At 43.6% G+C, this 24431-nt stretch overlaps 1 protein-coding gene across 1 annotated transcript in view; it reads right to left on the minus strand.

Annotated features, from left to right (window-relative positions):
• The window catches only part of LOC141008610 (uncharacterized), a 37533-nt gene that overhangs the window by 12256 nt on the left and 846 nt on the right, over window positions 1-24431 (minus strand). The window contains exons 3-11 of the mRNA XM_073481050.1: window positions 24241-24360; window positions 23277-23455; window positions 20795-22670; window positions 19557-19730; window positions 17501-17674; window positions 6452-6571; window positions 5485-5663; window positions 3036-4878; window positions 1798-1971 (exon numbers count right to left, since the gene is read on the minus strand). Of these exons, the coding sequence (XP_073337151.1) occupies window positions 1798-1971; window positions 3036-4878; window positions 5485-5663; window positions 6452-6571; window positions 17501-17674; window positions 19557-19730; window positions 20795-22670; window positions 23277-23455; window positions 24241-24360 (4839 nt within the window). The remainder of the gene's footprint in view (window positions 1-1797; window positions 1972-3035; window positions 4879-5484; window positions 5664-6451; window positions 6572-17500; window positions 17675-19556; window positions 19731-20794; window positions 22671-23276; window positions 23456-24240; window positions 24361-24431) is intronic.

Genomic DNA, 24431 nt, shown 5'->3' on the forward strand with positions numbered 1-24431 from the left:
TCATTTTAATCACACGACAGACTTCAACGACCAAACAGAAACGTTCTACACCATCGATCCACCTTCAGCACAGACGAGCAGCTCTGACTCACACACATAGAAAGCTGTGATCAAAGCACAGATCTTCATCACCACTGTCATCTCCATCAACACACAGCTGACTGACTGTGAGCTTCATCCTCCATCATCTTCATCACTGATCAGACGTGCACAGAGCTGAGTGTGTGTGTGTGTGTGTGTGTGTGTGTGTGTGTGTGTGTGTGTGTGTGTGTGTGTGTGTGTGTGTGTGTGTGTGAACTGAAGGAAATTTAAAACTTCTGTTCGAGATTTAAATTGAATATAAACAGAGAAAAAACACATGAACTGACATCAGAGTCTCCAGTCGACAGTTTGGACTCTCCAGTCCAGCACACAGACGCTTCACTGCTGAATCATTCAGGTAGTTTCCACTCAGGTGCAGATGTCTCAGGTGGGAGGGGTTGGACTTCAGAGCTGAGGCGACGACTTCACAGTGAGTCTCTGAGAGTCGACAGTTTGTCAGTCTGTGAATACAGATAATAAAACATTTAAATGTGATAAAATCTGACTCTTTACTATGAAAACAGACTCTAAACATTTTGCATCACAAAGCACATGAACATGAGCAGCTGCAGCTCAGCTGCTCAGTTGTTCAGCTGAGCTGGTCAGTCACTGATCACAAGGTTTGTAGTTTGAAACTTGAGCTCCTCCGCTCCACATGAGCCTCCAGACTTTGAGCTGCCTGAGGAGATCAGCTGGGCTCAATCAGTGGCCCATTTTAAATCCCCTCAAAACACACCTGTATAAAACGGCTTTTAACGGCTGATTCTGATCATTTCATCTTTGTGTGATTTTAGTAAAATATTTCAGTCAGTATAAACGTCACATGTCATCATAAAGCTTCTGTTTGTTATTGTCTGACAGAGAAGAAAACACTGCTTTCTGTTTTTATTCACAGAAGCACGAAGGACTCAAATGATTCAGAGTTCAGAGAGAATCAACCAGTGATGAACGTTTAATGTTATATTACATCTGTTTAAATATGAAGCTGAACAAGACGCTCAGAGTCCATCAGCATCAAATCTATGAGGTCAGATCCCCGTCAGACCTGATGACATGAAAACTAAGACTCACAGTTTGGAATAATGTTGTGAAAGTGTGAACAAAGGTTTCAAATAAATATTAAAATGTGACTGAAACATGTGAAAACAACAGTAACATGTCTGAAATAATGCAGTCACATTTATAATTGACATCAGCAGCGTAATATGTTCAATGTTATAAAGTTTGTCTTCAGAGGTTCAGACAGTCAACACGTGCAGCGAGTTCAATCAGAGATGACATTAAATTACATTCATGTGTCTTTTGTCCAGCGTGACTTTACCATCATCAAAGATTCAACACTTTCGTGGGACGTCTTTTTAATCACACGACAGACTTCAACAACCAAACAGAAACGTTCTACACCATCGATCCACCTTCAGCACAGACGAGCAGCTCTGACTCACACACATAGAAGCTGTGATCAAAGCACAGATCTTCATCACCACTGTCATCTCCATCAACACACAGCTGACTGACTGTGAGCTTCATCCTCCATCATCTTCATCGCTGATCAGACGTGCACTGAGCTGAGTGTGTGTGTGTGTGTGTGTGTGTGTGTGTGTGTGTGTGTGTGTGTGTGTGTGTGTGTGTGTGTGTGTGTGAACTGAAGGAAATTTAAAACTTCTGTTCGAGATTTAAATTGAATATAAACAGAGAAAAAACACATGAACTGACCTCAGAGTCTCCAGTCGACAGTTTGGACTCTTCAGTCCAGCACACAGACGCTTCACTGCTGAATCCTTCAGGTCGTTGTAACTCAGGTCCAGATGTCTCAGGTGGGAGGGGTTGGACTTCAGAGCTGAGGCGACGACTTCACAGTGAGTCTCTGAGAGTCGACAGTTCATCAGTCTGTGAATACAGATAATAAAACATTTAAATGTGATAAAATCTGACTCTTTACTATGAAAACAGCCTCTAAACATTTTGCATCACAAAGCACATGAACATGAGCAGCTGCAGCTCAGCTGCTCAGTTGTTCAGCTGAGCTGCTCAGTCACTGATCACAAGGTTTGTAGTTTGAAACTTGAGCTCCTCCGCTCCACATGAGCCTCCAGACTTTGAGCTGCCTGAGGAGATCAGCTGGGCTCAATCAGTGGCCCATTTTAAATCCCCTCAAAACACACCTGTATAAAACGGCTTTTAACGGCTGATTCTGATGATTTCATCTTTGTGTGATTTTGGTTTGACATATTTGTGTTTGTCCGTTTCCTTCATTCTGCTGTCTTTATATTTACATCTGTAATTGTCCCTGTAATACTTTTCTTGTGACTCTTTCATTGTTGTGCTGTTTTATTTGTGTCCAACAAACTGATGTTACTGCTTTTAAAGTGCCATATAAATAAACACAAACACATGTTGAAGTGTCCTTGAGGGAAATAATGAACCAGAAATGACAGTTTAGGACAAAAGTGTTGAAATAAGTGAGACGTGAACGTGTCAGATGTTAGTTTACAGGCTGCTGTGATTTATATTGGTTCAGCTTCATGTTCACATGATGATCAGTGAACTGTGAAGTCACTGTAGGTTGTAACTGCACTCGTATGTATTGACTCAGTTATGTGTTTGTGTGTATTGTCTCAGTCTTTGATGCATTTTATTCTGTCGCTCCATCTGCTTTTCATCTCCCATTTCATTCATTTAATGCCTCCCACTGCACAAACACAAGAATTACAACTAAACATTGTGTTATTATCATTTTAGGAGCTGAAGGTTTTGGAAACAAGACAACTTCATGTCATTTCTGCTCTGAGCTCGGTGACGATCATTGATTCAATCAGCAGGTTTAATACTTGTTTTGGTGAACGTGTATAGTGTCGAGCTTTTATATTATTCATGTGTGTAAAGTGTTGATCTTTAATACTGAAGGCTTCAGCTTCACCTCACTTTATAATGTTTAACACATCTGGACTTACACAGCATTTCTACAGTTCCTCACAGCTGGAATCAGTCTCCATCGTCCCTGTTCTGATGTGTTGTACTTCCACAGGTTCAACTCATCCAGAACCTCCTCTGACATCTGCAGCATGTAGGCCAGAGCTGAGCAGTGGATCTCAGAGAGGTTCTTCTCTGATCTGTCCTCTGACTTCAGGAACTCTTGGATCTCCTGATGGACTGAGTGGTCGTTCATCTCCGTCAGACAGTGGAAGATGTTGATGCTTCTGTCAGGAGAGATCTCATCACTGTTCATCTCCGTCAGGTTGTTGATGGCTCTCTGGATGATTTGTGGCCTGTTGTCTGTCCGACCCAGCAGACCTCCTAAGAGTCTCTGGTTGGACTTCAGAGAGAGGCCATGAAGGAAGCGGACAAACAGGTCCAGGTGGCCATTTTTACTCCCCAGGGATTTCTTCATGGCTCTCCTCAGGAAGTCACCCAGGGATGAGTAACTGTAATAACTCTGACCTCTCAGGAAGTCCTTCACCACCTCTGTGTTCCTGTTGGTGTGACAGTGGAACATGTAGACTGCAGCCAGAAACTCCTGAACGCTCAGATGAACAAAGCAGTAGACTGTTTTCTGGAAGATCACACTCTCTCTTCTGAAGATCTCTGTACAAACTCCTGAGTACACCGAGGCCTCTGTGACATTAAGACCACACCGCTCCAGGTCTTCTTGGTAGAACATGATGTTTCCTGTCTCCAGATGTTCAAACGCCAGCCTCCCCAGCTTCAGAAGAACTTCCCTGTCAGCCTCCGTCAGCTCCTGTGGACTCGTCTCACGTCCCTCATCGTACTTCTGCTTCTTCCTCTTTGTCTGAACCAGCAGGAAGTGTGAGTACATGTCAGTCAGGGTCTTGGGCAGCTCTCCTCTCTGGTCTGTAGTCAACATGTGGTCCAGAACTGTAGCAGTGATCCAGCAGAAGACTGGGATCAGACACATGATGTGGAGGCTCCTGGAGGTCTTGATGTGTGAGATGACTCTGCCGGACAGATCTTCATCACTGAACCTCCTCCTGAAGTACTCGTCCTTCTGGGCGTCAGTGAAGCCTCGTACTTCTGTTACCCTGTCGACACGTGAAGGAGGGATCTGATTGGCCGCTGCAGGTCGGGAAGTTATCCAGACGAGAGCCGAGGGAAGCAGCTTCCCCTCGATGAGGTTTGTCAGCAGGACGCTGACTGATGACTCCTGTGTGACATCAGACACGACCTCATGGTTCCTGAAATCCAGTGAAAGTCTGCTTTCATCCAGGCCGTCAAAGATGAACAGAAGTTTACAGGCAGCGAGCTTCTCTGCTGTCACCTTCTGTAATGTTGGATGGAAAACATGGAGCAGCCTGAGAAGACTGTACTGCTCATCTCTGATCAGGTTCAGCTCCCTGAACGACAGCAGAACCAGCAGACGGACATCTTGGTTTTCGGAGCCCTCTGCCCAGTCCAGAGTGAACTTCAGCACCGAGAAGGTTTTTCCAACTCCAGCGACGCCGTTGGTCAGAACCACTCTGATGCGTCTCTGTTGGTCAGGTGAGGCTTTAAAGATGTCGCAGCACCTGATTGGATCGTCATGGAGGGCCTCCATCTTGGAAACTGTCTCAAGCTGCCTCACCTCATGTTGGGTATTAACCTCTTCACTCTGTCCCTCTGTGATGTAGAGCTCAGTGTAGATCCTGTTGAGGAGGGTTCCACTTCCTGTTCCATCACTTCCTGTTCCCTCACTTCCTGTTCCATCACTTCCTGTTCCATCACTTCCTTCAGTCACACGTTCACATCTCCTCCTCAGACTGATCTTATGTTCATCTAAAACCTCCTGAAGACCAACATCCACTGAAAAGAGACAAATGTTGGAGAAACGTTGACAATCTGTGGATTATTTTCATGATCAATAACAATCCATCAGTATCAGAATATATAAAGTTTGAGTCTCTTCAGGTCTTTTCATTGACTTTGTGTGTAATCGAGACAATCTAGTAATTTGTCCTGGTGTTTGTCTGAATGCCTCCTGAGTCTCTAAATAAATGTAATGACATGTAGAAGGTGAGATGTTTAAAGCAACATTATGTAACTTTGTGAGGTTAAAGTAGCAGCTTCAGAGTCGTGTTGATGGTCCAGTGTGTTGTAACAGGTGAACGGTGTCTCTGTCACTTGTAGGATCGCAGCCTTACATACGTGTGGACTTCAACACGTAACACTGTGATGATGTCATGAGTTGTGTTTGTAGTCAGCACCTATATTACGTCTGACAAACTGTGACACACCTGGATTTGTTTTTACTACAGTGGTGTTGCACTCACAAACTGTGGGGGGCGCCAAATCACACAACATGACAACTTCTACATAATGTGGCTTTAACATGTTCAGATGTTCAGTCTGACTCGGTACAGTTTGTCTCTGACTGTCTGTCCACAGTCCAGCTGTTGTTCTGGGTCTTACCTCCACACTGGGGACAGGAGGAGTCTCCTGGTGAAGCAGACTGGTCCCAGTCTGAGGTGATGCAGCGTCTGCAGAACCAGTGTCCACAGCTGGTAGAGACCGGATCCTTCAGGACGTCCTGACACCAAACACAGCAGGTGGGCTGCTTCTTCACAGAGACATGACTCCTCTTCCTCTCTCTGTGAACACATTTCTTTATAACTACAATGATTTGATGATTGTTGTTAAAAACATCCAGATTTGGTCGACGCTGCTGAGAAGCTCAGATGGTCACAGAGAAAAGTCAAAGTGTCGATACTTTTCAGCTTGAATTCAGCATCAGTCTGTAATAAAAATGGCTGCTGGTGTTATTTCAGCTGTTCTTCTTCGTCAGGTTCAATAATTGCGGTAGATCTTTATGAAATTACTCGTCAACTATGAAATGAAGCATAACTGCAACTCAAGAACTCCAACAAACAGACGGGCCGGACCAGAACATTCAACTGTTCAGATATTTGTTAAGTGGGAAGGAAAGTTTTCAGTTTTCAGTTTTGGGATTCGGCTTTTTGTTGTTTCTTTGTTAGAAAGTACAAACCAGCTGTTATCACGTCACAAAGTGCTTCACATATATTTATTTATCTGTGGCAGCCGACACGACGTCAGAACTGTCTGTCACAGATTGATTTCCTGTTTCAGAGCTGCTCTGTTTCTCTCTCATGTACACGACATAGTGTTTCCCACACATAGACTTTACTGAGTCCGACAGAACCACATCATCCGTGATGGTTTATCTAGAGGACCATCTGCCCTCGCTCCATCCCTCCTGGACCTGCACCTGCTCTTCTACGTTCTCAGGTATCAGCCCAGGTATTACGCTCCTCCTGTAAACGCACACTGATTGTGATGCGAGCTCTCCTGTTTAATGTCGACCTACTCACGCCAACGTGTTGTTAAAGTCATACAAATGAGTCCGTCTCAGTCCTCTTACTTTGTGTCTGATGGTCCAGGTTCAGTACTGAAGTCTGGAGGTTCTTCATTGGACCGGTCACTCTTCATAGAGGGACAGATGGATCCTGGAGACTCTGCTCTCTGTCTGCTGGACTGAACTCTGCAAACACCAACATGTTTTTATTCACATCACATGAATCCTTCATCAATAAAGTGATTTAAGAAGCTCTACACACACAAACTGCTGCTGCTGTGGATAAAAAGGAGGTTTCAAAGTTTCTGTTTGTCCTCTTAGATCAGATTACAGATTTATAGCAGACACACAGAGGAACATGAGGCGGAACAAGTCTTCAATATGGACAGAAAAGACATTTTAGTGGAAATTTGAACACATGAACACAAAATCAACTAAACAAACATGTGATCATCACTGAAACATGAGTCATATAAATGAGTTAGTATCAGTCCTCTTACTTTGTGTCTGATGGTCCAGGTTCAGGACTGAAGTTTAGAGGTTCATCTCTGGACCAGTCACTCTTCATAGAGGGACAGATGGATCCTGGAGACTCTGCTCGGTCCTCTTCCTCCACACAAACACTCATCTTCAGGTCTGAGAGGTGAAACATGAACTGTGAGCTCAGAACACACACACACACACACACACACGCACACACACACACACACACACACAGAGACACACTCACACACACACACACACACACACGCACACACACACATACACACACTCACATACACACACACTCACACACACACATACACACACACACACACACAGACACACAGACACACACACACACACACAGACACACACAGACACACACACACACACACACAGACACACACACACACACACACACACACACACACACACACAGACACAGACACACACACACACACAGACACACACAGACACACACAGACACACACACACACAGACACACACAGACACACACACACACACACAGTATACAGTACCATAGAGCAGGTCAGGGTTCTGGTCTTCACCTCTGGGCTCCTCGTCTTTAGTTACAGTAGTTTGAATGTGTGTTATTCAGCCTCTCAGGACTTTGTGTCCACAGAAGAATCAAAGTGTTGAGTTTATTCTAACATGTGTTTCCTCTACAGTCCACAGACACACACGGACTCACACTCTCACAGTCACATCAGAAACACGTTGTTTGAACACTCACCTGCTTCACACTTCAGTCTCCTTCTTCCTTCTCCGTCGAATCAAAATGGAGTCTAAACTTGAAGACTCAACACTTCACTTAGGTTCCCTCCCTGTTTATGATCCTGGACCACATGATACCTGCTCCTCTACACTTACAGGAAACCAGGTGTGTGTGTGAGTGTGTGTGTGTGAGTGTGTGTGTGTGTGTGTCTGTGAGTGTGAGTGTGAGTGTGTGACTGATTTCTGTGTTTCACCTGAAAATGAATGTGTTAAAAACAAAACAAACGAAAGTGTAAATTGCAGTCATCCTGTGCATTTGTCCCCGTTTGGTCACATCTGTAAGTAAAAGTCAAATAGTGTATATAGTGTTTATAGTCTCATTATTATTATTTTCACTTTATATTATTCTATTTTTGTGTTGCTTTGTTCTGCTGTTACACTTTTATCTATAACTCTGTCACTGCTGTTCTTCTTCCTGTCTGTGACTCTTCAGCTGTTGTAACGTGAGTTTCCCTGTTGAGGAATAATAAAGTGTTATCTTATCTTTTCTGATGTGACTGTGAGAGTGTGAGTCCGTGTGTGTCTGTGGACTGTAGAGGAAACACATGTTAGAATAAACTCAACACTTTGATTCTTCTGTGGACACAAAGTCCTGAGAGGCTGAATAACACACATTCAAACTACTGTAACTAAAGACGAGGAGCCCAGAGGTGAAGACCAGAACCCTGACCTGCTTTATTATCACGACCCTTCAAGAAAGTCACCACGGTTGCAGATGGATTTGTTCTGATCCGTGCAAAAGTGACTAAATGTCCACTGCTCACTAAATAAAGGTGATTTACTTCTTACAGTTCGTTGGCTGTTGAATACAACAGAGAGCCACTTTCTGTGTGATGAGTCATTTGTTAATCATCGACGAAAGAAATCAATCATTTCATTTACGATCACTGCAGCGAGGTCAACAACTGTCCGACCTGTTCAGAGAGCACGAGTCATCATTTTATCATCATCAGCTACTTTACAGGTTTCATGCTGCATCATAATCAAAGTACAACGTTTAGAAACTCCTTCATTTTATCAGCAAACACATTTTTTAAAGAAAAGATTTGTATCATCAGAAAAAAGCTGAATATCAAACCAATAATCAGACCAACGCTGACAACATCTAAAATAAATGAATAAAAGGCTCAATAATGAGTAAATATGACATTAAATGCAACAATAATACTTCAAATAAACATGAACTATTTTACATAATGTGACATGAAATGATATTCATTTATATTATTTAACTATTTTTATGGACTTTTAAATTATTTGACCATTTTACAAATTTTTACATTTATTTATTGATGGAATTTTATTTTGTATCATCTTTTAAAATGCAAAGAGAGAAAACAGAAATAAATACGTGAATCAAACTCTTTTTTTAAGTTTTGACTCTTTTCCCAGAAACAAATGTGAAGTTGTCCTGTGCTCTGAGTTCAACCAGGCTGAACTCTGCTCACAAGCGCACGAGCGTCGACGTGCTCGCTGCGGTGAAAAGCCGCGGTGGCCGAGCCATTGGACACGATGGACGTCAGAACGGAGCGGTGCCGTTGTCTGGTTCTGTCTGAAAGGCCCCACCACATTTACATCAATGAGACTTGGTGTTAAAAGGCCAGAAAATCAAACCAGTGCAGAGAAATATGATCCAGCACTGATGAGAAGATTCTTCAGCTGCAGACTTCTGACATCAACCTCCAAGATACAAAGTGAAAAGTGTCTGAAGGAAACCGATCATCTACAACTGCAGATAATAAACACAGAACACAGAAGATTGATGGTTGTGATCAGCTGGAAGTGAAAACATCTGAACACGCTGAACACAATTCACAGGACATGGAGTACAACATGGACCCGGAACAAAACTTCTTCTGCGACATCAACGACGACTGATGAACAGTTCAACAAGACCATCGAGACGGATCAGAACCCGTCAATCAGTCACTTGAACAGGAGAAGCCTGAATGCACATGTAAGCTTCTCTAAACGTGGGTAAAAACATTCATTTTTATTTTACTGTGTTTCTGAAATCTTAGTGATGGCAAAAACATGCAGTCTCTCCCTTTATACTGCTTCTAGGACACAGAGGAGAGCAGGACTCCATTTCCCAGAATCCTCTGTTTTTCCTGGTTGTGCGAGAGTCGTGTTTAAATTAATACTGTTATATATTAACTCTGTAATTCATGTCTTATATTGTTTAAAACTATTCTATGGTCTTTAAACTGATAAAGGTTTAGTTTTTCCTGTTAAATACAAACTATATGTGGCAATCTCAGTTGAACTGCGAGTGACAGATCTAGAGAATCTATGCAACACCAACAACGCCACCTTAGGACCTGCACCTAAAGACTCTTTTAACTTTAACTTCTCAGAGGGTTTCCCAAAAACACAACCCGTGCACAGGTAGGTACACAAAATGAATACAGGCACGATGTAAGATCATTTAACAGATTTTATTTATTACTCACAATAAAATAATTTCTTTATTAAGTTCTGTTTCTCTAAAACAACATTTATATAGTTCTTTTTATTTCCAAAGAATATTATGTTCAGCCAACACAGTAACCCACGGTGGTTCAGTTAGGAAGAAAGGCAACTTCAGTAGCTTAGCTGTAGCAGAGGTCACTGCACTCAAATAATCAAAACCAAACCAAACAACATCTATATACAAATCGGACGCAAACTCAAATCAACACGAAAGAAAAAGAAAACATGCTTAAATTTGGCAGGTCCTCCACTATAACTGCTGTACTAACCCCCCCACCGAGAGTCTGATTGGGGCTGAACACCTTGAACTACAACACATTACATTAAGAGGCGAAGGCAGAGCGGCCATTTACTACAGGCCTGGATGAGCGAGGCGAGCAAACAGGAAAGAAAAGGAGGCAGGGCAGGGCAAACAGCAGCCTAACGCCAGGCAGGCTTTAAAAGACACAGAGCCAGCTGTTAGGAATAACACACAAACACTAGCAGACAACTAGCACTGAGCTGGAGGCTGTGGTTACCTGCGTGGTTAGCTGTAGCCTGCTCACACTGATGCTCTCGCCGCTAGCAGCTATGATGTAGCAGCGGCTAACCGGAAGGGACACACACACACACACACACACACACACACACACACACACACACACACACACACACAACCTACAACAGAGGACTGTCAACACGGCCCCTTATAACATCTTCCCATCCTGATGAGACTGTGCTACACACCTGGAGAACGATACCACGAACCACCAGAGCCCCACACCGGCCAGCACTCGCTTCAGCAGAGGAGAGAGAGCGACTAAACAACCAGCGGGGATATATAATAAATATATATAATATATAATATATAAACAGGTCCGCATTAGCGGCCAATGACGCGGCTACACTACAGGTGCCGGTAAGGGGCCACACACCTGCTGCAAAGACTGAGGGACACAGAAGAGAAATGAAATATATATAAACATAACCATCCGGTTACATATAGTTTTTCCGCGGGAGGAAGTGTCCCAGAGTCCCCGGGACACAGGAGAGCTGGCGGGGTTTTCCTCCAGAGAGAAAGTCAATGTTTGGAGACTTGAACTAAAAGTTGGCCCAGATATTGGACTGATTGGACCAGAGAGACTAAATCAGGCAGAGTATTCTTTCTCACGTTTCTCAGTCGACTGTGTTTCGTGTGGACGACGGGGAAGTTTTCATTTCCCGAGCCAGGACAGCGCGGTCTCCGCCATTAGCTCCCACATTAGCTCTGTTAGCAGTTAGCTCCCACATTAGCTCTGTTAGCAGTTAGCTCCCACATTAGCTCTGTTAGCAGTTAGCTCCCACATTAGCTCTGTTAGCAGTTAGCTCGGTGGCAGAGGACCAGCCTGCTGCTGAACACGGACACGAGGACGTTTCCTCTCCACAGTCGTGAGGACAGAGAGGACGCAGATAACGAGGACGTGTGGGACGGTAGCCTGGGCTGCGGGAGGCGTCGCGGGGCTGCGGGAGGCGTCGCGGGGCTGCGGGAGGCGTCGCGGGGCTGCGGGAGGCGTCGCGGGGCTGCGGGAGGCGTCGCGGGGCTGCGGGAGGCGGCGCGGGGCTGCGGGACATCGCTCTGCTGCCTGGCGGGCTGACGCCATGTTGCATCTACAGGGAGGTTGCGTGAGTACTTGACATTGGACCGAGACACGAGTGCAGGACGGGACGGGACCGTGTGAACGCAGACTGAACTGTCCCGGTTTCTAAGTTTAACTTCTCATGACTGGACACACTTTCATGTGCACCAACGCTGCGAATGGGCCCCAACGGTTAGTAAAATTATCCAAGCGCTTGACTTTCCATGGTGCCATTATCATTTATCTTATTTCTATGTGAACTGTGAAAATACTCTGGTGCAGGTGTGGGTACTATTACTGTGTTTTGAGTACACAAAAACACTCTCTTTTGATATTTCTATTCATTCAGGTGATTGATATCATATGTTGCACATTCAATAGGTGTGAATACAGTTAAAATATTAGGAACACATCTAATTATTTCATAAGTGAAGGGTTTATTAAAGGAGAACCACAATTTGATTTACTTTACAAATAAACTAAAAATCTCATAGGTTTATTTTCATTAAAAAGGTTGAGTTTGAGCTCAAATTAAAACATTTCATTTCATTGATGTGAGAGAACAATAAGGGTTAAAAGTGAACTCTGAGTAAAAATTATATCTTTTGAGTAAGAACTATACCTACATACACATTTCATTATTGGTGTGTTGAAGAAAACTGAAACTGTTCTGTTGATCTAAAAGGGTGAGAGGATGAGCATTTTGATGCTTCAGGTAATAACTGTCTTGATTTAAAGCAAACCAGTGTTTTGTTTGTTGTTTTCTATTTACTGTCCATCTCTGAAGCATTTCTCCTTTAAAGGTATAATTCCAAAGATCTAAAGGGTTTAAAGCAGAATAAATGTTTGTGTTCTACCTTTACATAATGTGGTTTAACATCCTTTTAGAGTAAACTGTATTTACTTGAGTTCTGAGGGATTACATGAGTTTTGCTAGAACATAGCACAGTAAGTTTTCAGCGGAGGCACCGCGTTAGTTACATGATATTTTCCCTTTCTTTTCCCACTCAAGTGATAAAGTCCCTTGTTTAATTCAGTAGAGAAGAACCACAGCAAATTCAGCATCTTTAGCTGAGCACCTAGGACCTGTTTTATTCTTATTGGGTGTGAGTGTAGATTATAAACACTAAGGAGAAAGGGGTTACACACATTCACACAACATGAAGGAATATTTACGTCAATCTGCAAAACCGTTTAACATAACTGCAATATGAGACACTTGGACCGACCCTGTGAAGGGTTTGGACTTTGAGTGAGATGGTTCTGAACTGAGCGACCAGACTGGAGGAGGTGTGTCTGTGCACGTGGACACGAGCTTTAATCTCAACTGCAGTCTGACACTTATCAGACTGTTGACAGCAGAAATGTACATGGAGAAACAGCAGGAATGTAACTGAGCTGTATTTACAGAGCAGCCGGTTCTGATGGGGTCATTTTCAAGGAACCGTGGAAGAAATGTTCTCAGCGTCAAATCAACAGGTCCAGTTCATCTGTGGGGATTTTAATGTAGATCTGCTTCATCCAAGTGACCACAAACCAACTGAAGACTTTATCAACACAATGTAGAGTTTACAGAGGCAGCAGGATCACATGTCACTGAGCCACACTGGCAGACAACATGCTGACTAATGTGACAGACAACAATGCAATAAGTGGATTACTGATCAATTACTGATCAATTACTGATCAATTACTGATCAATGACATCAGTGAGCAGCTACCAGCGTTTACAGTGTGCGACAGTGACGACAAGAAGGAAAAGCAGGACGTTAAACTGGAGCACAGACGAGTCGGGACAGAGGAGTCGATGAACGCTCCCAAAAATCAATTACTGAACCAAAACTGGGAAATATTATAGAAAGAAGAAAACCTTGACAAAGCACATGAAATATTCTTAAAGGCATTCAAACTGTTATCTGATAAAAACTGTCCAATAAAACAAATCAATCAAAAACAGACACATTCAGACAGTCATGGATCACTGAGGATTACAAAATGTCTGCAGAGAGAAAAATACACTGCAGAGAATCCATAAAACACAAAACCAAAGAGGCAGAAAATACATATAAACTATGTAAAGTTCACTAATATTGTGAGAATTGGTAGGAAGGAATATTACAGCAATCTATGAGATAATAATACAAACAATATTAAAGGTATATGAATATATTAAACAGTGTTGTTGGAAATGGTTCTAGACGAGTTAATGATCATCAGTACTTTGTTGATATTGATTATTAACAACATGGATGATGTAGTTAATGGCTTCAATCATTACTTTGTAAGTGTTTGGACCAAAAGTGGCAGGAAGAATCCCTGATTGTGACATCTGAAGAGAAGAGCGCTGATCTGATGGGAAATAATCCTGACGCAGTGTTTCTGACAGCAGTGGAAGAGAACAGATTATAGAGATTGTTCATGAATGTACAAACTAAACTTCTCCTGACTGTAATGACACCGACATGACAACAGCTTCAACTGCTGAACCACGAACACGCATCTGCAACTTCTCACTCCAAACTGGTAAATTCCCAGTAAAATGAAGATGACAGAAGTCACAGCTGTACAGAGCTGCAGACAAACACCACTCCACAGATTACAGGCCTGTTTCTCTGCTGCCTCAATGTGACTCAATCTGATGAAAACAAATTCATCAGTAAACACGATTTACTGACTGACGGTCGATACGGATTCAGATCCACAGATCAACATCTTCAGCAGTCACTGAACTTATTGAAGAAATCACAAGCTGCTTAGACCAAAAGAAATATTTATTGATCTGAAGAAAACATCGGATACAATCAATCGTGACAGATGGATGAATAAAGTGCAGCGGTGTGGTATCAGAGGGGTTGTTCTGAACTGGCTGAGAAGCTCTCTAGACAACAGCAACAGTTTGTGAAGATGGAGGACGTGTGGTCATGTTGGGACATTGCTTGTGGAGTCCACCAGGGGTCAGTGTTGGGGCCACTTCTCTTCATACTCAAACATCAACATTAGTAAAGTTTGTGTTGTTTGCAGATGACACAAACATGTTTTGTCCTGGAGAGGATTTGCAGCAGATTGTGAAGTTGATCATCTGAAATGAGCAAATTAAAAAGCTGCTTTGACAGAAATCAATTATCATGACATTTAAGCACAACAGAGATCATGTTGTCTGGAAACTGTCAATCAAATAATCAAGTAGAGGTGAAGATAGATGGTGTGAATATTGAAAGAGTGCATGTAAATACATTTGTAGGTGTGATAATAGAGAATAAAACAACATCTGCTGGAAACCTCACATCAAACATGTTCAGTCTAAAGTGTCAGGAAGCGTCTCAGTCCTGTGTGAGACAAAGCTCGTACTGGATCACAAACCACTGCACAGTCTCTACTGTTCACTGGTCTGACCATGTTTAAATGACTGTGTGGAGGTCTGAGGGGAAACACCTGCAGAAGATCACTGCAACCACTGTTCACACTGCAACAAGGAGCCAGAAGAACAGTTCATGAAGTCAGATATCATCATCACACCAACTTAGTGTTTTTAAATTCACCTGTGAAGAAGTTCATCCACCTGGTTGAACATCGAACTGCACAAATAATGTATGAAGCAGGAAACAAACCACCACCAGGTCATATTTATTTATAACTGGAGGGAGAAGTTGAATTTCAAGATGCAGCTGTTCAGACGACTATAAACAGAAAGTGCATTTCAGTCGGCGGTGTGAACCTGTGGACTGGTATCATGTTGGACTGATGTCCTGTTTCAGTTTAAAGCCTTTATGGGTCCATACCGACGACGTGCCGGTGTTCTGGTGCATCAATAACTTCCAGTTCTGTTGTCAGAACCAGAACCAACCTGCAGAGTCACTGTGTGTTCAGGATATCAGAGAATCAGAGACAGAAAGAAAACAGAGCAGTTCAGACTGCAGCACTGACAGTCGTCTCCACGTGTTGGGATTGGTCCGTCAGTCACTGCTGGATGAAGCTCTCCTCTCCACTCCACCTCCCAGTAACACGGCCCAGTCAGAGCCTCTCCACCCACCAGCTGATGGTGCTGCTTCAACCTCTCTGGATCATCAGGACACAGCTGATCCTCTCAACACCTCCACCTTTCATCACTCACTTTGACGGAGACCACCAGGACCTCCAGCTGATGAGAGAAGCAGAGAGAGCAGCAGACACATGAGTGTTGACAGAGACTCCCTCCATCAGCTGTCAGTCAGTGATATAAAGACCAGCAGGACTTCAGTCCTGTTCAGACCACAAGTGGAGCGGCTGTGTAGCGTAGCCAGCTTCCTTTCAGCTCATGTTAACGTGTTGAGTGAAGCTCACAGGTTTACTCTGCAGGTTTCACTCAAGTACACAGTGAAATAAACTGCAGAGAGTCCCTGAACGCATCATCACTGCAGAAACACTTTGATGATGATTGACTGCTGTTAAAAACCAGAGTCTCAGTCACACCTGAATATTTCATCTGCTTTGAAACATTACAAATATGTAAATATGGAGTCTGCTGTAAAATGTGTGGAGCAAACAAAAGACAGATGGACGGATGAATATATGATGTTAAAGCTCCTACATGTTCACACACAGACTGACAGTCCAACATCAGCTGGTTACTGGACTTCAGCACAGCTTCTGCTCTGTACAAACACCACATGGTTACTAAATGTAATGATGGTTCTCTGAAATCAGAGCAGTGATTTGCAGGCTTCAGTCAGACTGATCTGTACGGTGGCCCTGAAGGTCCAAACACATCAACATCTCACATTACAGAAAAGGTGGGACAGCGTTCTTGTCTGTAATTGGACAGAACCCGAGTCCCTGTGGACAGTTTGATGTTTGTGAAATGTTGTTGTGTTTTGAGCTTCAGGGCCACCGTAGACCTGAGAGCTGTGACACAGATCAGCTGATCAGCTCTTTAGTGTTTTAGAGAGATCACGTTTGATGGATGAGGACGACTGTCTCTACACATCCTGTGATGCTGTCAGCTGTGATCCAGCTTTACTTCCTGTACACATGAACACAACAACAACAGTCGTCTTCACATCAACTCAACACGAGATCACAGCGAGCTTCTGGCTCGTCTGATTGGCTGACTGCTCTCTCTCTGTCTTTCTGTCCAATCATGAAGCCTGTCACCGTTCTCCTCTCACAGCTTCACTGAGGAAAACAGGAAATACTGGATCTTTACTTTGATACTGACTGTGTTCAGTACAATACTGCTGAAACCAGCGTGGACTGACTCCAACCCTCTACTGACCTCAGAGTCTCCAGTCGACAGTGAGGACTGTCCCTCAGATCAGACAGCGGCTTCACGTCTGAATCCTGCAGGTCGTTTCCTCTCAGCTCCAGATGTCTCAGGTGGGAGGGGTTGGACTTCAGAGCTGAGGCCAGAGAAGCACAGCTGATCTTTGACAACCAGCAGCTCCTCAATCTGAATAAAGAATAAATGATGAAGATAAAAATCAATTTATGATCCAATCAGATGTGTTCAGGTTTAAATGTGACAAACTGAGACATTCTTGTGTGTGTGTGTGTGTGTGTGTGTGTGTGTGTGTGTGTGTTCTGAAGAATCAATATCAATGATCAGACATTACTTATGAAAAACATTTCAAGTGAACTTGATGATGTTTATGTTGTTTTTTGACTAAACTTAGATCAAGAAACATGAAAATATGAACAAAAGCACGTTTACAAAGTCATGTTTGAACATTAATTAGCTTCAATTTTAATTAAACATTTAAGATGTACAACAGTTACAGAGAGTCAGTGAACTGACCTCAGAGTCTCCAGTCGACAGTTTGGACTCTCCAGTACAGCACACAGACGCTTCACTGCTGAATCATTCAGGTTGTTGAGACTCAGGTCCAGTTCTCTCAGGTGGGAGGGGTTGGACTTCAGAGCTGAGGCCAGAGAAGCACAGCTGATCTCTGACAACCTGCAGTCCCACAAGCTGAATAAAGAATAAATGAAGTGAGTTTAGAAAACAATGTTCCTGCTTGAAATCATTCAGAGTTTAATCATCTGTTCAGAGCTGAACACGTTTAGAAAATGAAGCTCCAAACACCTGAACCCAACAGCTGCAGGTTCAACACTGTCAGACACACAAAGTGAAACAGAGCTCTCATTAATATTAATGACAACGTGCTGCTGCTTCAATAAAGACGTCGTGACTCCACCTCTTAAACTCTGCAGCTCCACCAGAGGCTCCATCTGTACAAACTCATGTTGTGCAGCCAAACACAAACCAACAGGAACTGACTGAAGATCTGATTCTGCTGTTTCAGATCAAAATCATCCTGAGTTTAAATATTTCAGTCAGTATAAACGTCACATGTCATCATAAAGCTTCTGTTTGTTATTGTCTGACAGAGAAGAAAACACTGGTTTCTGTTTTTATTCACAGAAGCACGAAGGACTCAAATGATTCAGAGTTCAGAGAGAATCAACCAGTGATGAACGTTTAATGTTATTACATCTGTTTAAATATGAAGCTGAACAAGACGCTCAGAGTCCATCAGCATCAAATCTATGAGGTCAGATCCCCGTCAGACCTGATGACATGAAAACTAAGACTCACAGTTTGGAATAATGTTGTGAAAGTGTGAACAAATGTTTCAAATAAATATTAAAATGTGACTGAAACGTGAAAACAACAGTAACATGTCTGAAATAATGCGTCACATTTATAATTGACATCAGCAGCGTAATATGTTCAATGTTATAAAGTTTGTCTTCAGAGGTTCAGACAGTCAACACGTGCAGCGAGTTCAATCAGAGATGACATTAAATTACATTCATGTGTCTTTTGTCCAGCGTGACTTTACCATCATCAAAGATTCAACACTTTCTATCCAGAGATTTAAATGTGAGTGGGGCCGCACCTTTCTGATGTCAGACTAGGACGCTGTGTCCAACAGTGTCTGTCACTTTAAACCCAACAGCACAACATTAACACACACCTCACTGTGTGATTGGTCACCTGAGTGCAGGTGAGAAAGGAGGCGGGGCTTGAACTTCTCTCTCAGCTCTTTGTTCATTTGTTCCACAACTATTTCTGTCACTGTTCATATGAACACCTGAGTGAAACACTGTGAATGTCTTCAGGAGAGACTGTCTGAACATGTGACACCTTTTCTCCACATTTAAACCATCGCTGTGTCTCCAGCAGCTCTTCACTCCACCTTCGGCTGTTTGGACCAGCTGTGAACACTCTGAGCTCCAGATGTGTTCAGACAACACGTCGCACCACTGAGCTTCTTTCTACAAATATCCGAGCCAGCGGCTCTTAAAGAAAACCAGTTGAGTGGATTTGCAAACAGAAGTGAGTCCAACATCCTGCTTCTGTCCGCTGATGCACAGTGAGCACGAGAGCCAGGTGACCTCTGAAGCTGCCTCTGGTGCACAACTGACCACAGTTACTGAGAAGAATTATTTCAGAGCTCCAGCACCGATCCATCTCATTCCTACTCGCTGAGGAGATGACGTGAAGGACGCCGCAGAGGAATTATGGGATTGTTCCCAGGGAATTGTGGGACTTGTTGTTGGATGTACGGACTCTAAGCAGCCTGGGACGTCATTTTAATCACACGACAGACTTCAACGACCAAACAGAAACGTTCTACACCATCGATCCACCTTCAGCACAGACGAGCAGCTCTGACTCACACACATAGAAGCTGTGATCAAAGCACAGATCTTCATCACCACTGTCATCTCCATCAACACACAGCTGACTGACTGTGAGCTTCATCCTCCATCATCTTCATCACTGATGAAAACGTCTGTTCGAGATTTAAATTGAATATAAACAGAGAAAAAACACATGAACTGACCTCAGAGTCTCCAGTCGACAGTTTGGACTCTCCAGTCCAGAACACAGACGCTTCACTGCTGAATCATTCAGGTTGTTGAGACTCAGGTTCAGCTCTCTCAGGTGGGAGGGGTTGGACTTCAGAGCTGAGGCGACGACTTCACAGTGAGTCTCTGAGAGTCGACAGCGAGTCAGTCTGTGAATACAGATAATAAAACATTTAAATGTGATAAAATCTGAGTCTTTACTATGAAAACAGACTCTAAACATTTTGCATCACAAAGCACATGAACATGAGCAGCTGTAGCTCAGCTGCTCAGTTGTTCAGCTGAGCTGCTCAGTCACTGATCACAAGGTTTGTAGTTTGAAACTTGAGCTCCTCCGCTCCACATGAGCCTCCAGACTTTGAGCTGCCTGAGGAGATCAGCTGGGCTCAATCAGTGGCCCATTTTAAATCCCCTCAAAACACACCTGTATAAAACGGCTTTTAACGGCTGATTCTGATGATTTCATCTTTGTGTGATTTTGGTTTGACATATTTGTGTTTGTCCGTTTCCTTCATTCTGCTGTCTTTATATTTACACCTGTAATTGTCCCTGTAATACTTTTCTTGTGACTCTTTCATTGTTGTGCTGTTTTATTTGTGTCCAACAAACTGATGTTACTGCTTTTAAAGTGCCATATAAATAAACACAAACACATGTTGAAGTGTCCTTGAGGGAAATAATGAACCAGAAATGACAGTTTAGGACAAAAGTGTTGAAATAAGTGAGACGTGAACGTGTCAGATGTTAGTTTACAGGCTGCTGTGATTTATATTGGTTCAGCTTCATGTTCACATGATGATCAGTGAACTGTGAAGTCACTGTAGGTTGTAACTGCACTCGTATGTATTGACTCAGTTATGTGTTTGTGTGTATTGTCTCAGTCTTTGATGCATTTTATTCTGTCGCTCCATCTGCTTTTCATCTCCCATTTCATTCATTTAATGCCTCCCACTGCACAAACACAAGAATTACAACTAAACATTGTGTTATTATCATTTTAGGAGCTGAAGGTTTTGGAAACAAGACAACTTCATGTCATTTCTGCTCTGAGCTCGGTGACGATCATTGATTCAATCAGCAGGTTTAATACTTGTTTTGGTGAACGTGTATAGTGTCGAGCTTTTATATTATTCATGTGTGTAAAGTGTTGATCTTTAATACTGAAGGCTTCAGCTTCACCTCACTTTATAATGTTTAACACATCTGGACTTACTCAGCCTTTCTACAGTTCCTCACAGCTGGAATCAGTCTCTGTCGTCCCTGTTCTGATGTGTTGTACTTCCACAGGTCCAACTCATCCAGAACCTCCTCTGACATCTGCAGCATGTAGGCCAGAGCTGAGCAGTGGATCTCAGAGAGTTTCTTCTCTGATCTGTTCTCTGACTTCAGGAACTGTTGGATCTCCTGATGGACTGAGTGGTCGTTCATCTCCATCAGACAGTGGAAGATGTTGATGCTTCTGTCAGGAGAGATCTCATCACTGTTCATCTCCTTCAGGTTGTTGATGGCTCTCTGGATGGTTTCTGGACTGTTGTCTGTCTGACCCAGCAGACCTCCTAAGAGTCTCTGGTTGGACTTCAGAGAGAGGCCATGAAGGAAGCGAACAAACAGGTCCAGGTGGCCATTTTTACTGTTGAGGGATTTCTCCATGGTGCTCCTTAGGAAGTCATCCAGGGATGGGTCAATGTAATAAAACCTCCAATCTCTCAGGAAGTCCTTCACCACCTCTGTGTTCCTGTTGGTGTGACAGTGGAACATGTAGACTGCAGCCAGAAACTCCTGAACGCTCAGATGAACAAAGCAGTAGACTGTTTTCTGGAAGATCACACTCTCTCTTCTGAAGATCTCTGTACAAACTCCTGAGTACACCGAGGCCTCTGTGACATTGAGACCACACCGCTCCAGGTCTTCTTGGTAGAACATGATGTTTCCTGTCTCCAGATGTTCAAACGCCAGCCTCCCCAGCTTCAGAAGAACTTCCCTGTCAGCCTCCGTCAGCTCCTGTGGACTCGTCTCACGTCCCTCATCGTACTTCTGCTTCTTCCTCTTTGTCTGAACCAGCAGGAAGTGTGAGTACATGTCAGTCAGGGTCTTGGGCAGCTCTCCTCTCTGGTCTGTAGTCAACATGTGGTCCAGAACTGTAGCAGTGATCCAGCAGAAGACTGGGATCAGACACATGATGTGGAGGCTCCTGGAGGTCTTGATGTGTGAGATGACTCTGCTGGACAGATCTTCATCACTGAACCTCCTCCTGAAGTACTCCTCCTTCTGGGCGTCAGTGAAGCCTCGTACTTCTGTTACCCTGTCGACACGTGAAGGAGGGATCCGATTGGCTGCTGCAGGTCGGGAAGTTATCCAGACGAGAGCCGAGGGAAGCAGCTTCCCCTCGATGAGGTTTGTCAGCAGCGCGCTGACTGATGACTCCTGTGTGACATCAGACACGACCTCATGGTTCTTGAAGTCCAGTGAAAGTCTGCTTTCATCCAGGCCGTCAAAGATGAACAGAAGTTTACAGACAGCGAGCTTCTCTGCTGTCACCTTCTGTAATGTTGGATGGAAAACATGGAGCAGCCTGAGAAGACTGTACTGCTCATCTCTGATCAGGTTCAGCTCCCTGAACGACAGCAGAACCAGCAGACGGACATCTTGGTTTTCGGAGCCCTCGGCCCAGTCCAGAGTGAACTTCAGCACCGAGAAGGTTTTTCCAACTCCAGCGACGCCGTTGGTCAGAACCACTCTGATGCGTCTCTGTTGGTCAGGTGAGGCTTTAAAGATGTCGCAGCACCTGATTGGATCGTCATGGAGGGCCTCCATCTTGGAAACTGTCTCAAGCTGCCTCACCTCATGTTGGGTATTAACCTCTTCACTCTGTCCCTCTGTGATGTAGAGCTCAGTGTAGATCCTGTTGAGGAGGGTTCCACTTCCTGTTCCATCACTTCCTGTTCCATCACTTCCTGTTCCATCACTTCCTGTTCCATCACTTCCTGTTCCATCACTTCCTGTTCCATCACTTCCTTCAGTCACACGTTCACATCTCCTCCTCAGACTGATCTTATGTTCATCTAAAACCTCCTGAAGACCAACATCCACTGAAAAGAGACAAATGTTGGAGAAACGTTGACAATCTGTGGATTATTTTCATGATCAATAACAATCCATCAGTATCAGAATATATAAAGTTTGAGTCTCTTCAGGTCTTTTCATTGACTTTGTGTGTAATCGAGACAATCTAGTAATTTGTCCTGGTGTTTGTCTGAATGCCTCCTGAGTCTCTAAATAAATGTAATGACATGTAGAAGGTGAGATGTTTAAAGCAACATTATGTAACTTTGTGAGGTTAAAGTAGCAGCTTCAGAGTCGTGTTGATGGTCCAGTGTGTTGTAACAGGTGAACGGTGTCTCTGTCACTTGTAGGATCGCAGCCTTACATACGTGTGGACTTCAACACGTAACACTGTGATGATGTCATGAGTTGTGTTTGTAGTCAGCACCTATATTACGTCTGACAAACTGTGACACACCTGGATTTGTTTTTACTACAGTGGTGTTGCACTCACAAACTGTGGGGGGCGCCACATCACACAACATGACAATTTCTACATAATGTGGCTTTAACATGTTCAGATGTTCAGTCTGACTCGGTACAGTTTGTCTCTGACTGTCTGTCCACAGTCCAGCTGTTGTTCTGGGTCTTACCTCCACACTGGGGACAGGAGGAGTCTCCTGGTGAAGCAGACTGGTCCCAGTCTGAGGTGATGCAGCGTCTGCAGAACCAGTGTCCACAGCTGGTAGAGACCGGATCCTTCAGGACATCCTGACACCAAACACAGCAGGTGGGCTGCTTCTTCACAGAGACATGACTCCTCTTCCTCTCTCTGTGGACACATTTCTTTATAACTACAGTGATTTGATGATTGTTGTTAAAAACATCCAGATTTGGTCGACGCTGCTGAGAAGCTCAGATGGTCACAGAGAAAAGTCAAAGTGTCGATACTTTTCAGCTTGAATTCAGCATCAGTCTGTAATAAAAATGGCTGCTGGTGTTATTTCAGCTCTTCTTCTTCGTCAGGTTCAATAATTGTGGTAGATCTTCATGAAATAACTTGTCAACTATGAAATGAAGCATAACCGCGTCTCAAGAACTCCAACAAACAGACGGGCCGAACCAGAACATTCAACTGTTCAGATATTTGTTCAGGAAGGAAAGTTTTCAGTTTTCAGTTCTGGGATTCGGCTTTCTGTTGTTTCTTTGTTAGAAAGTACAAACCAGCTGTTATCACGTCACAAAGTGCTTCACATATATTTATTTATCTGTGGCAGCCGACACGACGTCAGAACTGTCTGTCACAGATTGATTTCCTGTTTCAGAGCTGCTCTGTTTCTCTCTCATGTACATGACATAGTGTTTCCCACACATAGACTTTACTGAGTCCGACAGAACCACATCATCCGTGATGGTTTATCTAGAGGACCATCTGCCCTCGCTCCATCCCTCCTGGACCTGCACCTGCTCTTCTACGTTCTCAGGTATCAGCCCAGGTATTACACTCCTCCTGTAAACGCACACTGATTGTGATGCGAGCTCTCCTGTTTAATGTCGACCTACTCACGCCACCGTGTTGTTAAAGTCATATAAATGAGTCCGTCTCAGTCCTCTTACTTTGTGTCTGATGGTCCAGGTTCAGTACTGAAGTCTGGAGGTTCATCTTTGGACCGGTCACTCTTCATAGAGGGACAGATGGATCCTGGAGACTCTGCTCTCTGTCTGCTGGACTGAACTCTGCAAACACCAACATGTTTTTATTCACATCACATGAATCCTTCATCAATAAAGTGATTTAAGAAGCTCTA

The sequence above is a fragment of the Pagrus major genome, chromosome 14, assembly GCF_040436345.1.
Source record: "Pagrus major chromosome 14, Pma_NU_1.0".
NCBI classification, from domain to species: domain Eukaryota; kingdom Metazoa; phylum Chordata; class Actinopteri; order Spariformes; family Sparidae; genus Pagrus; species Pagrus major.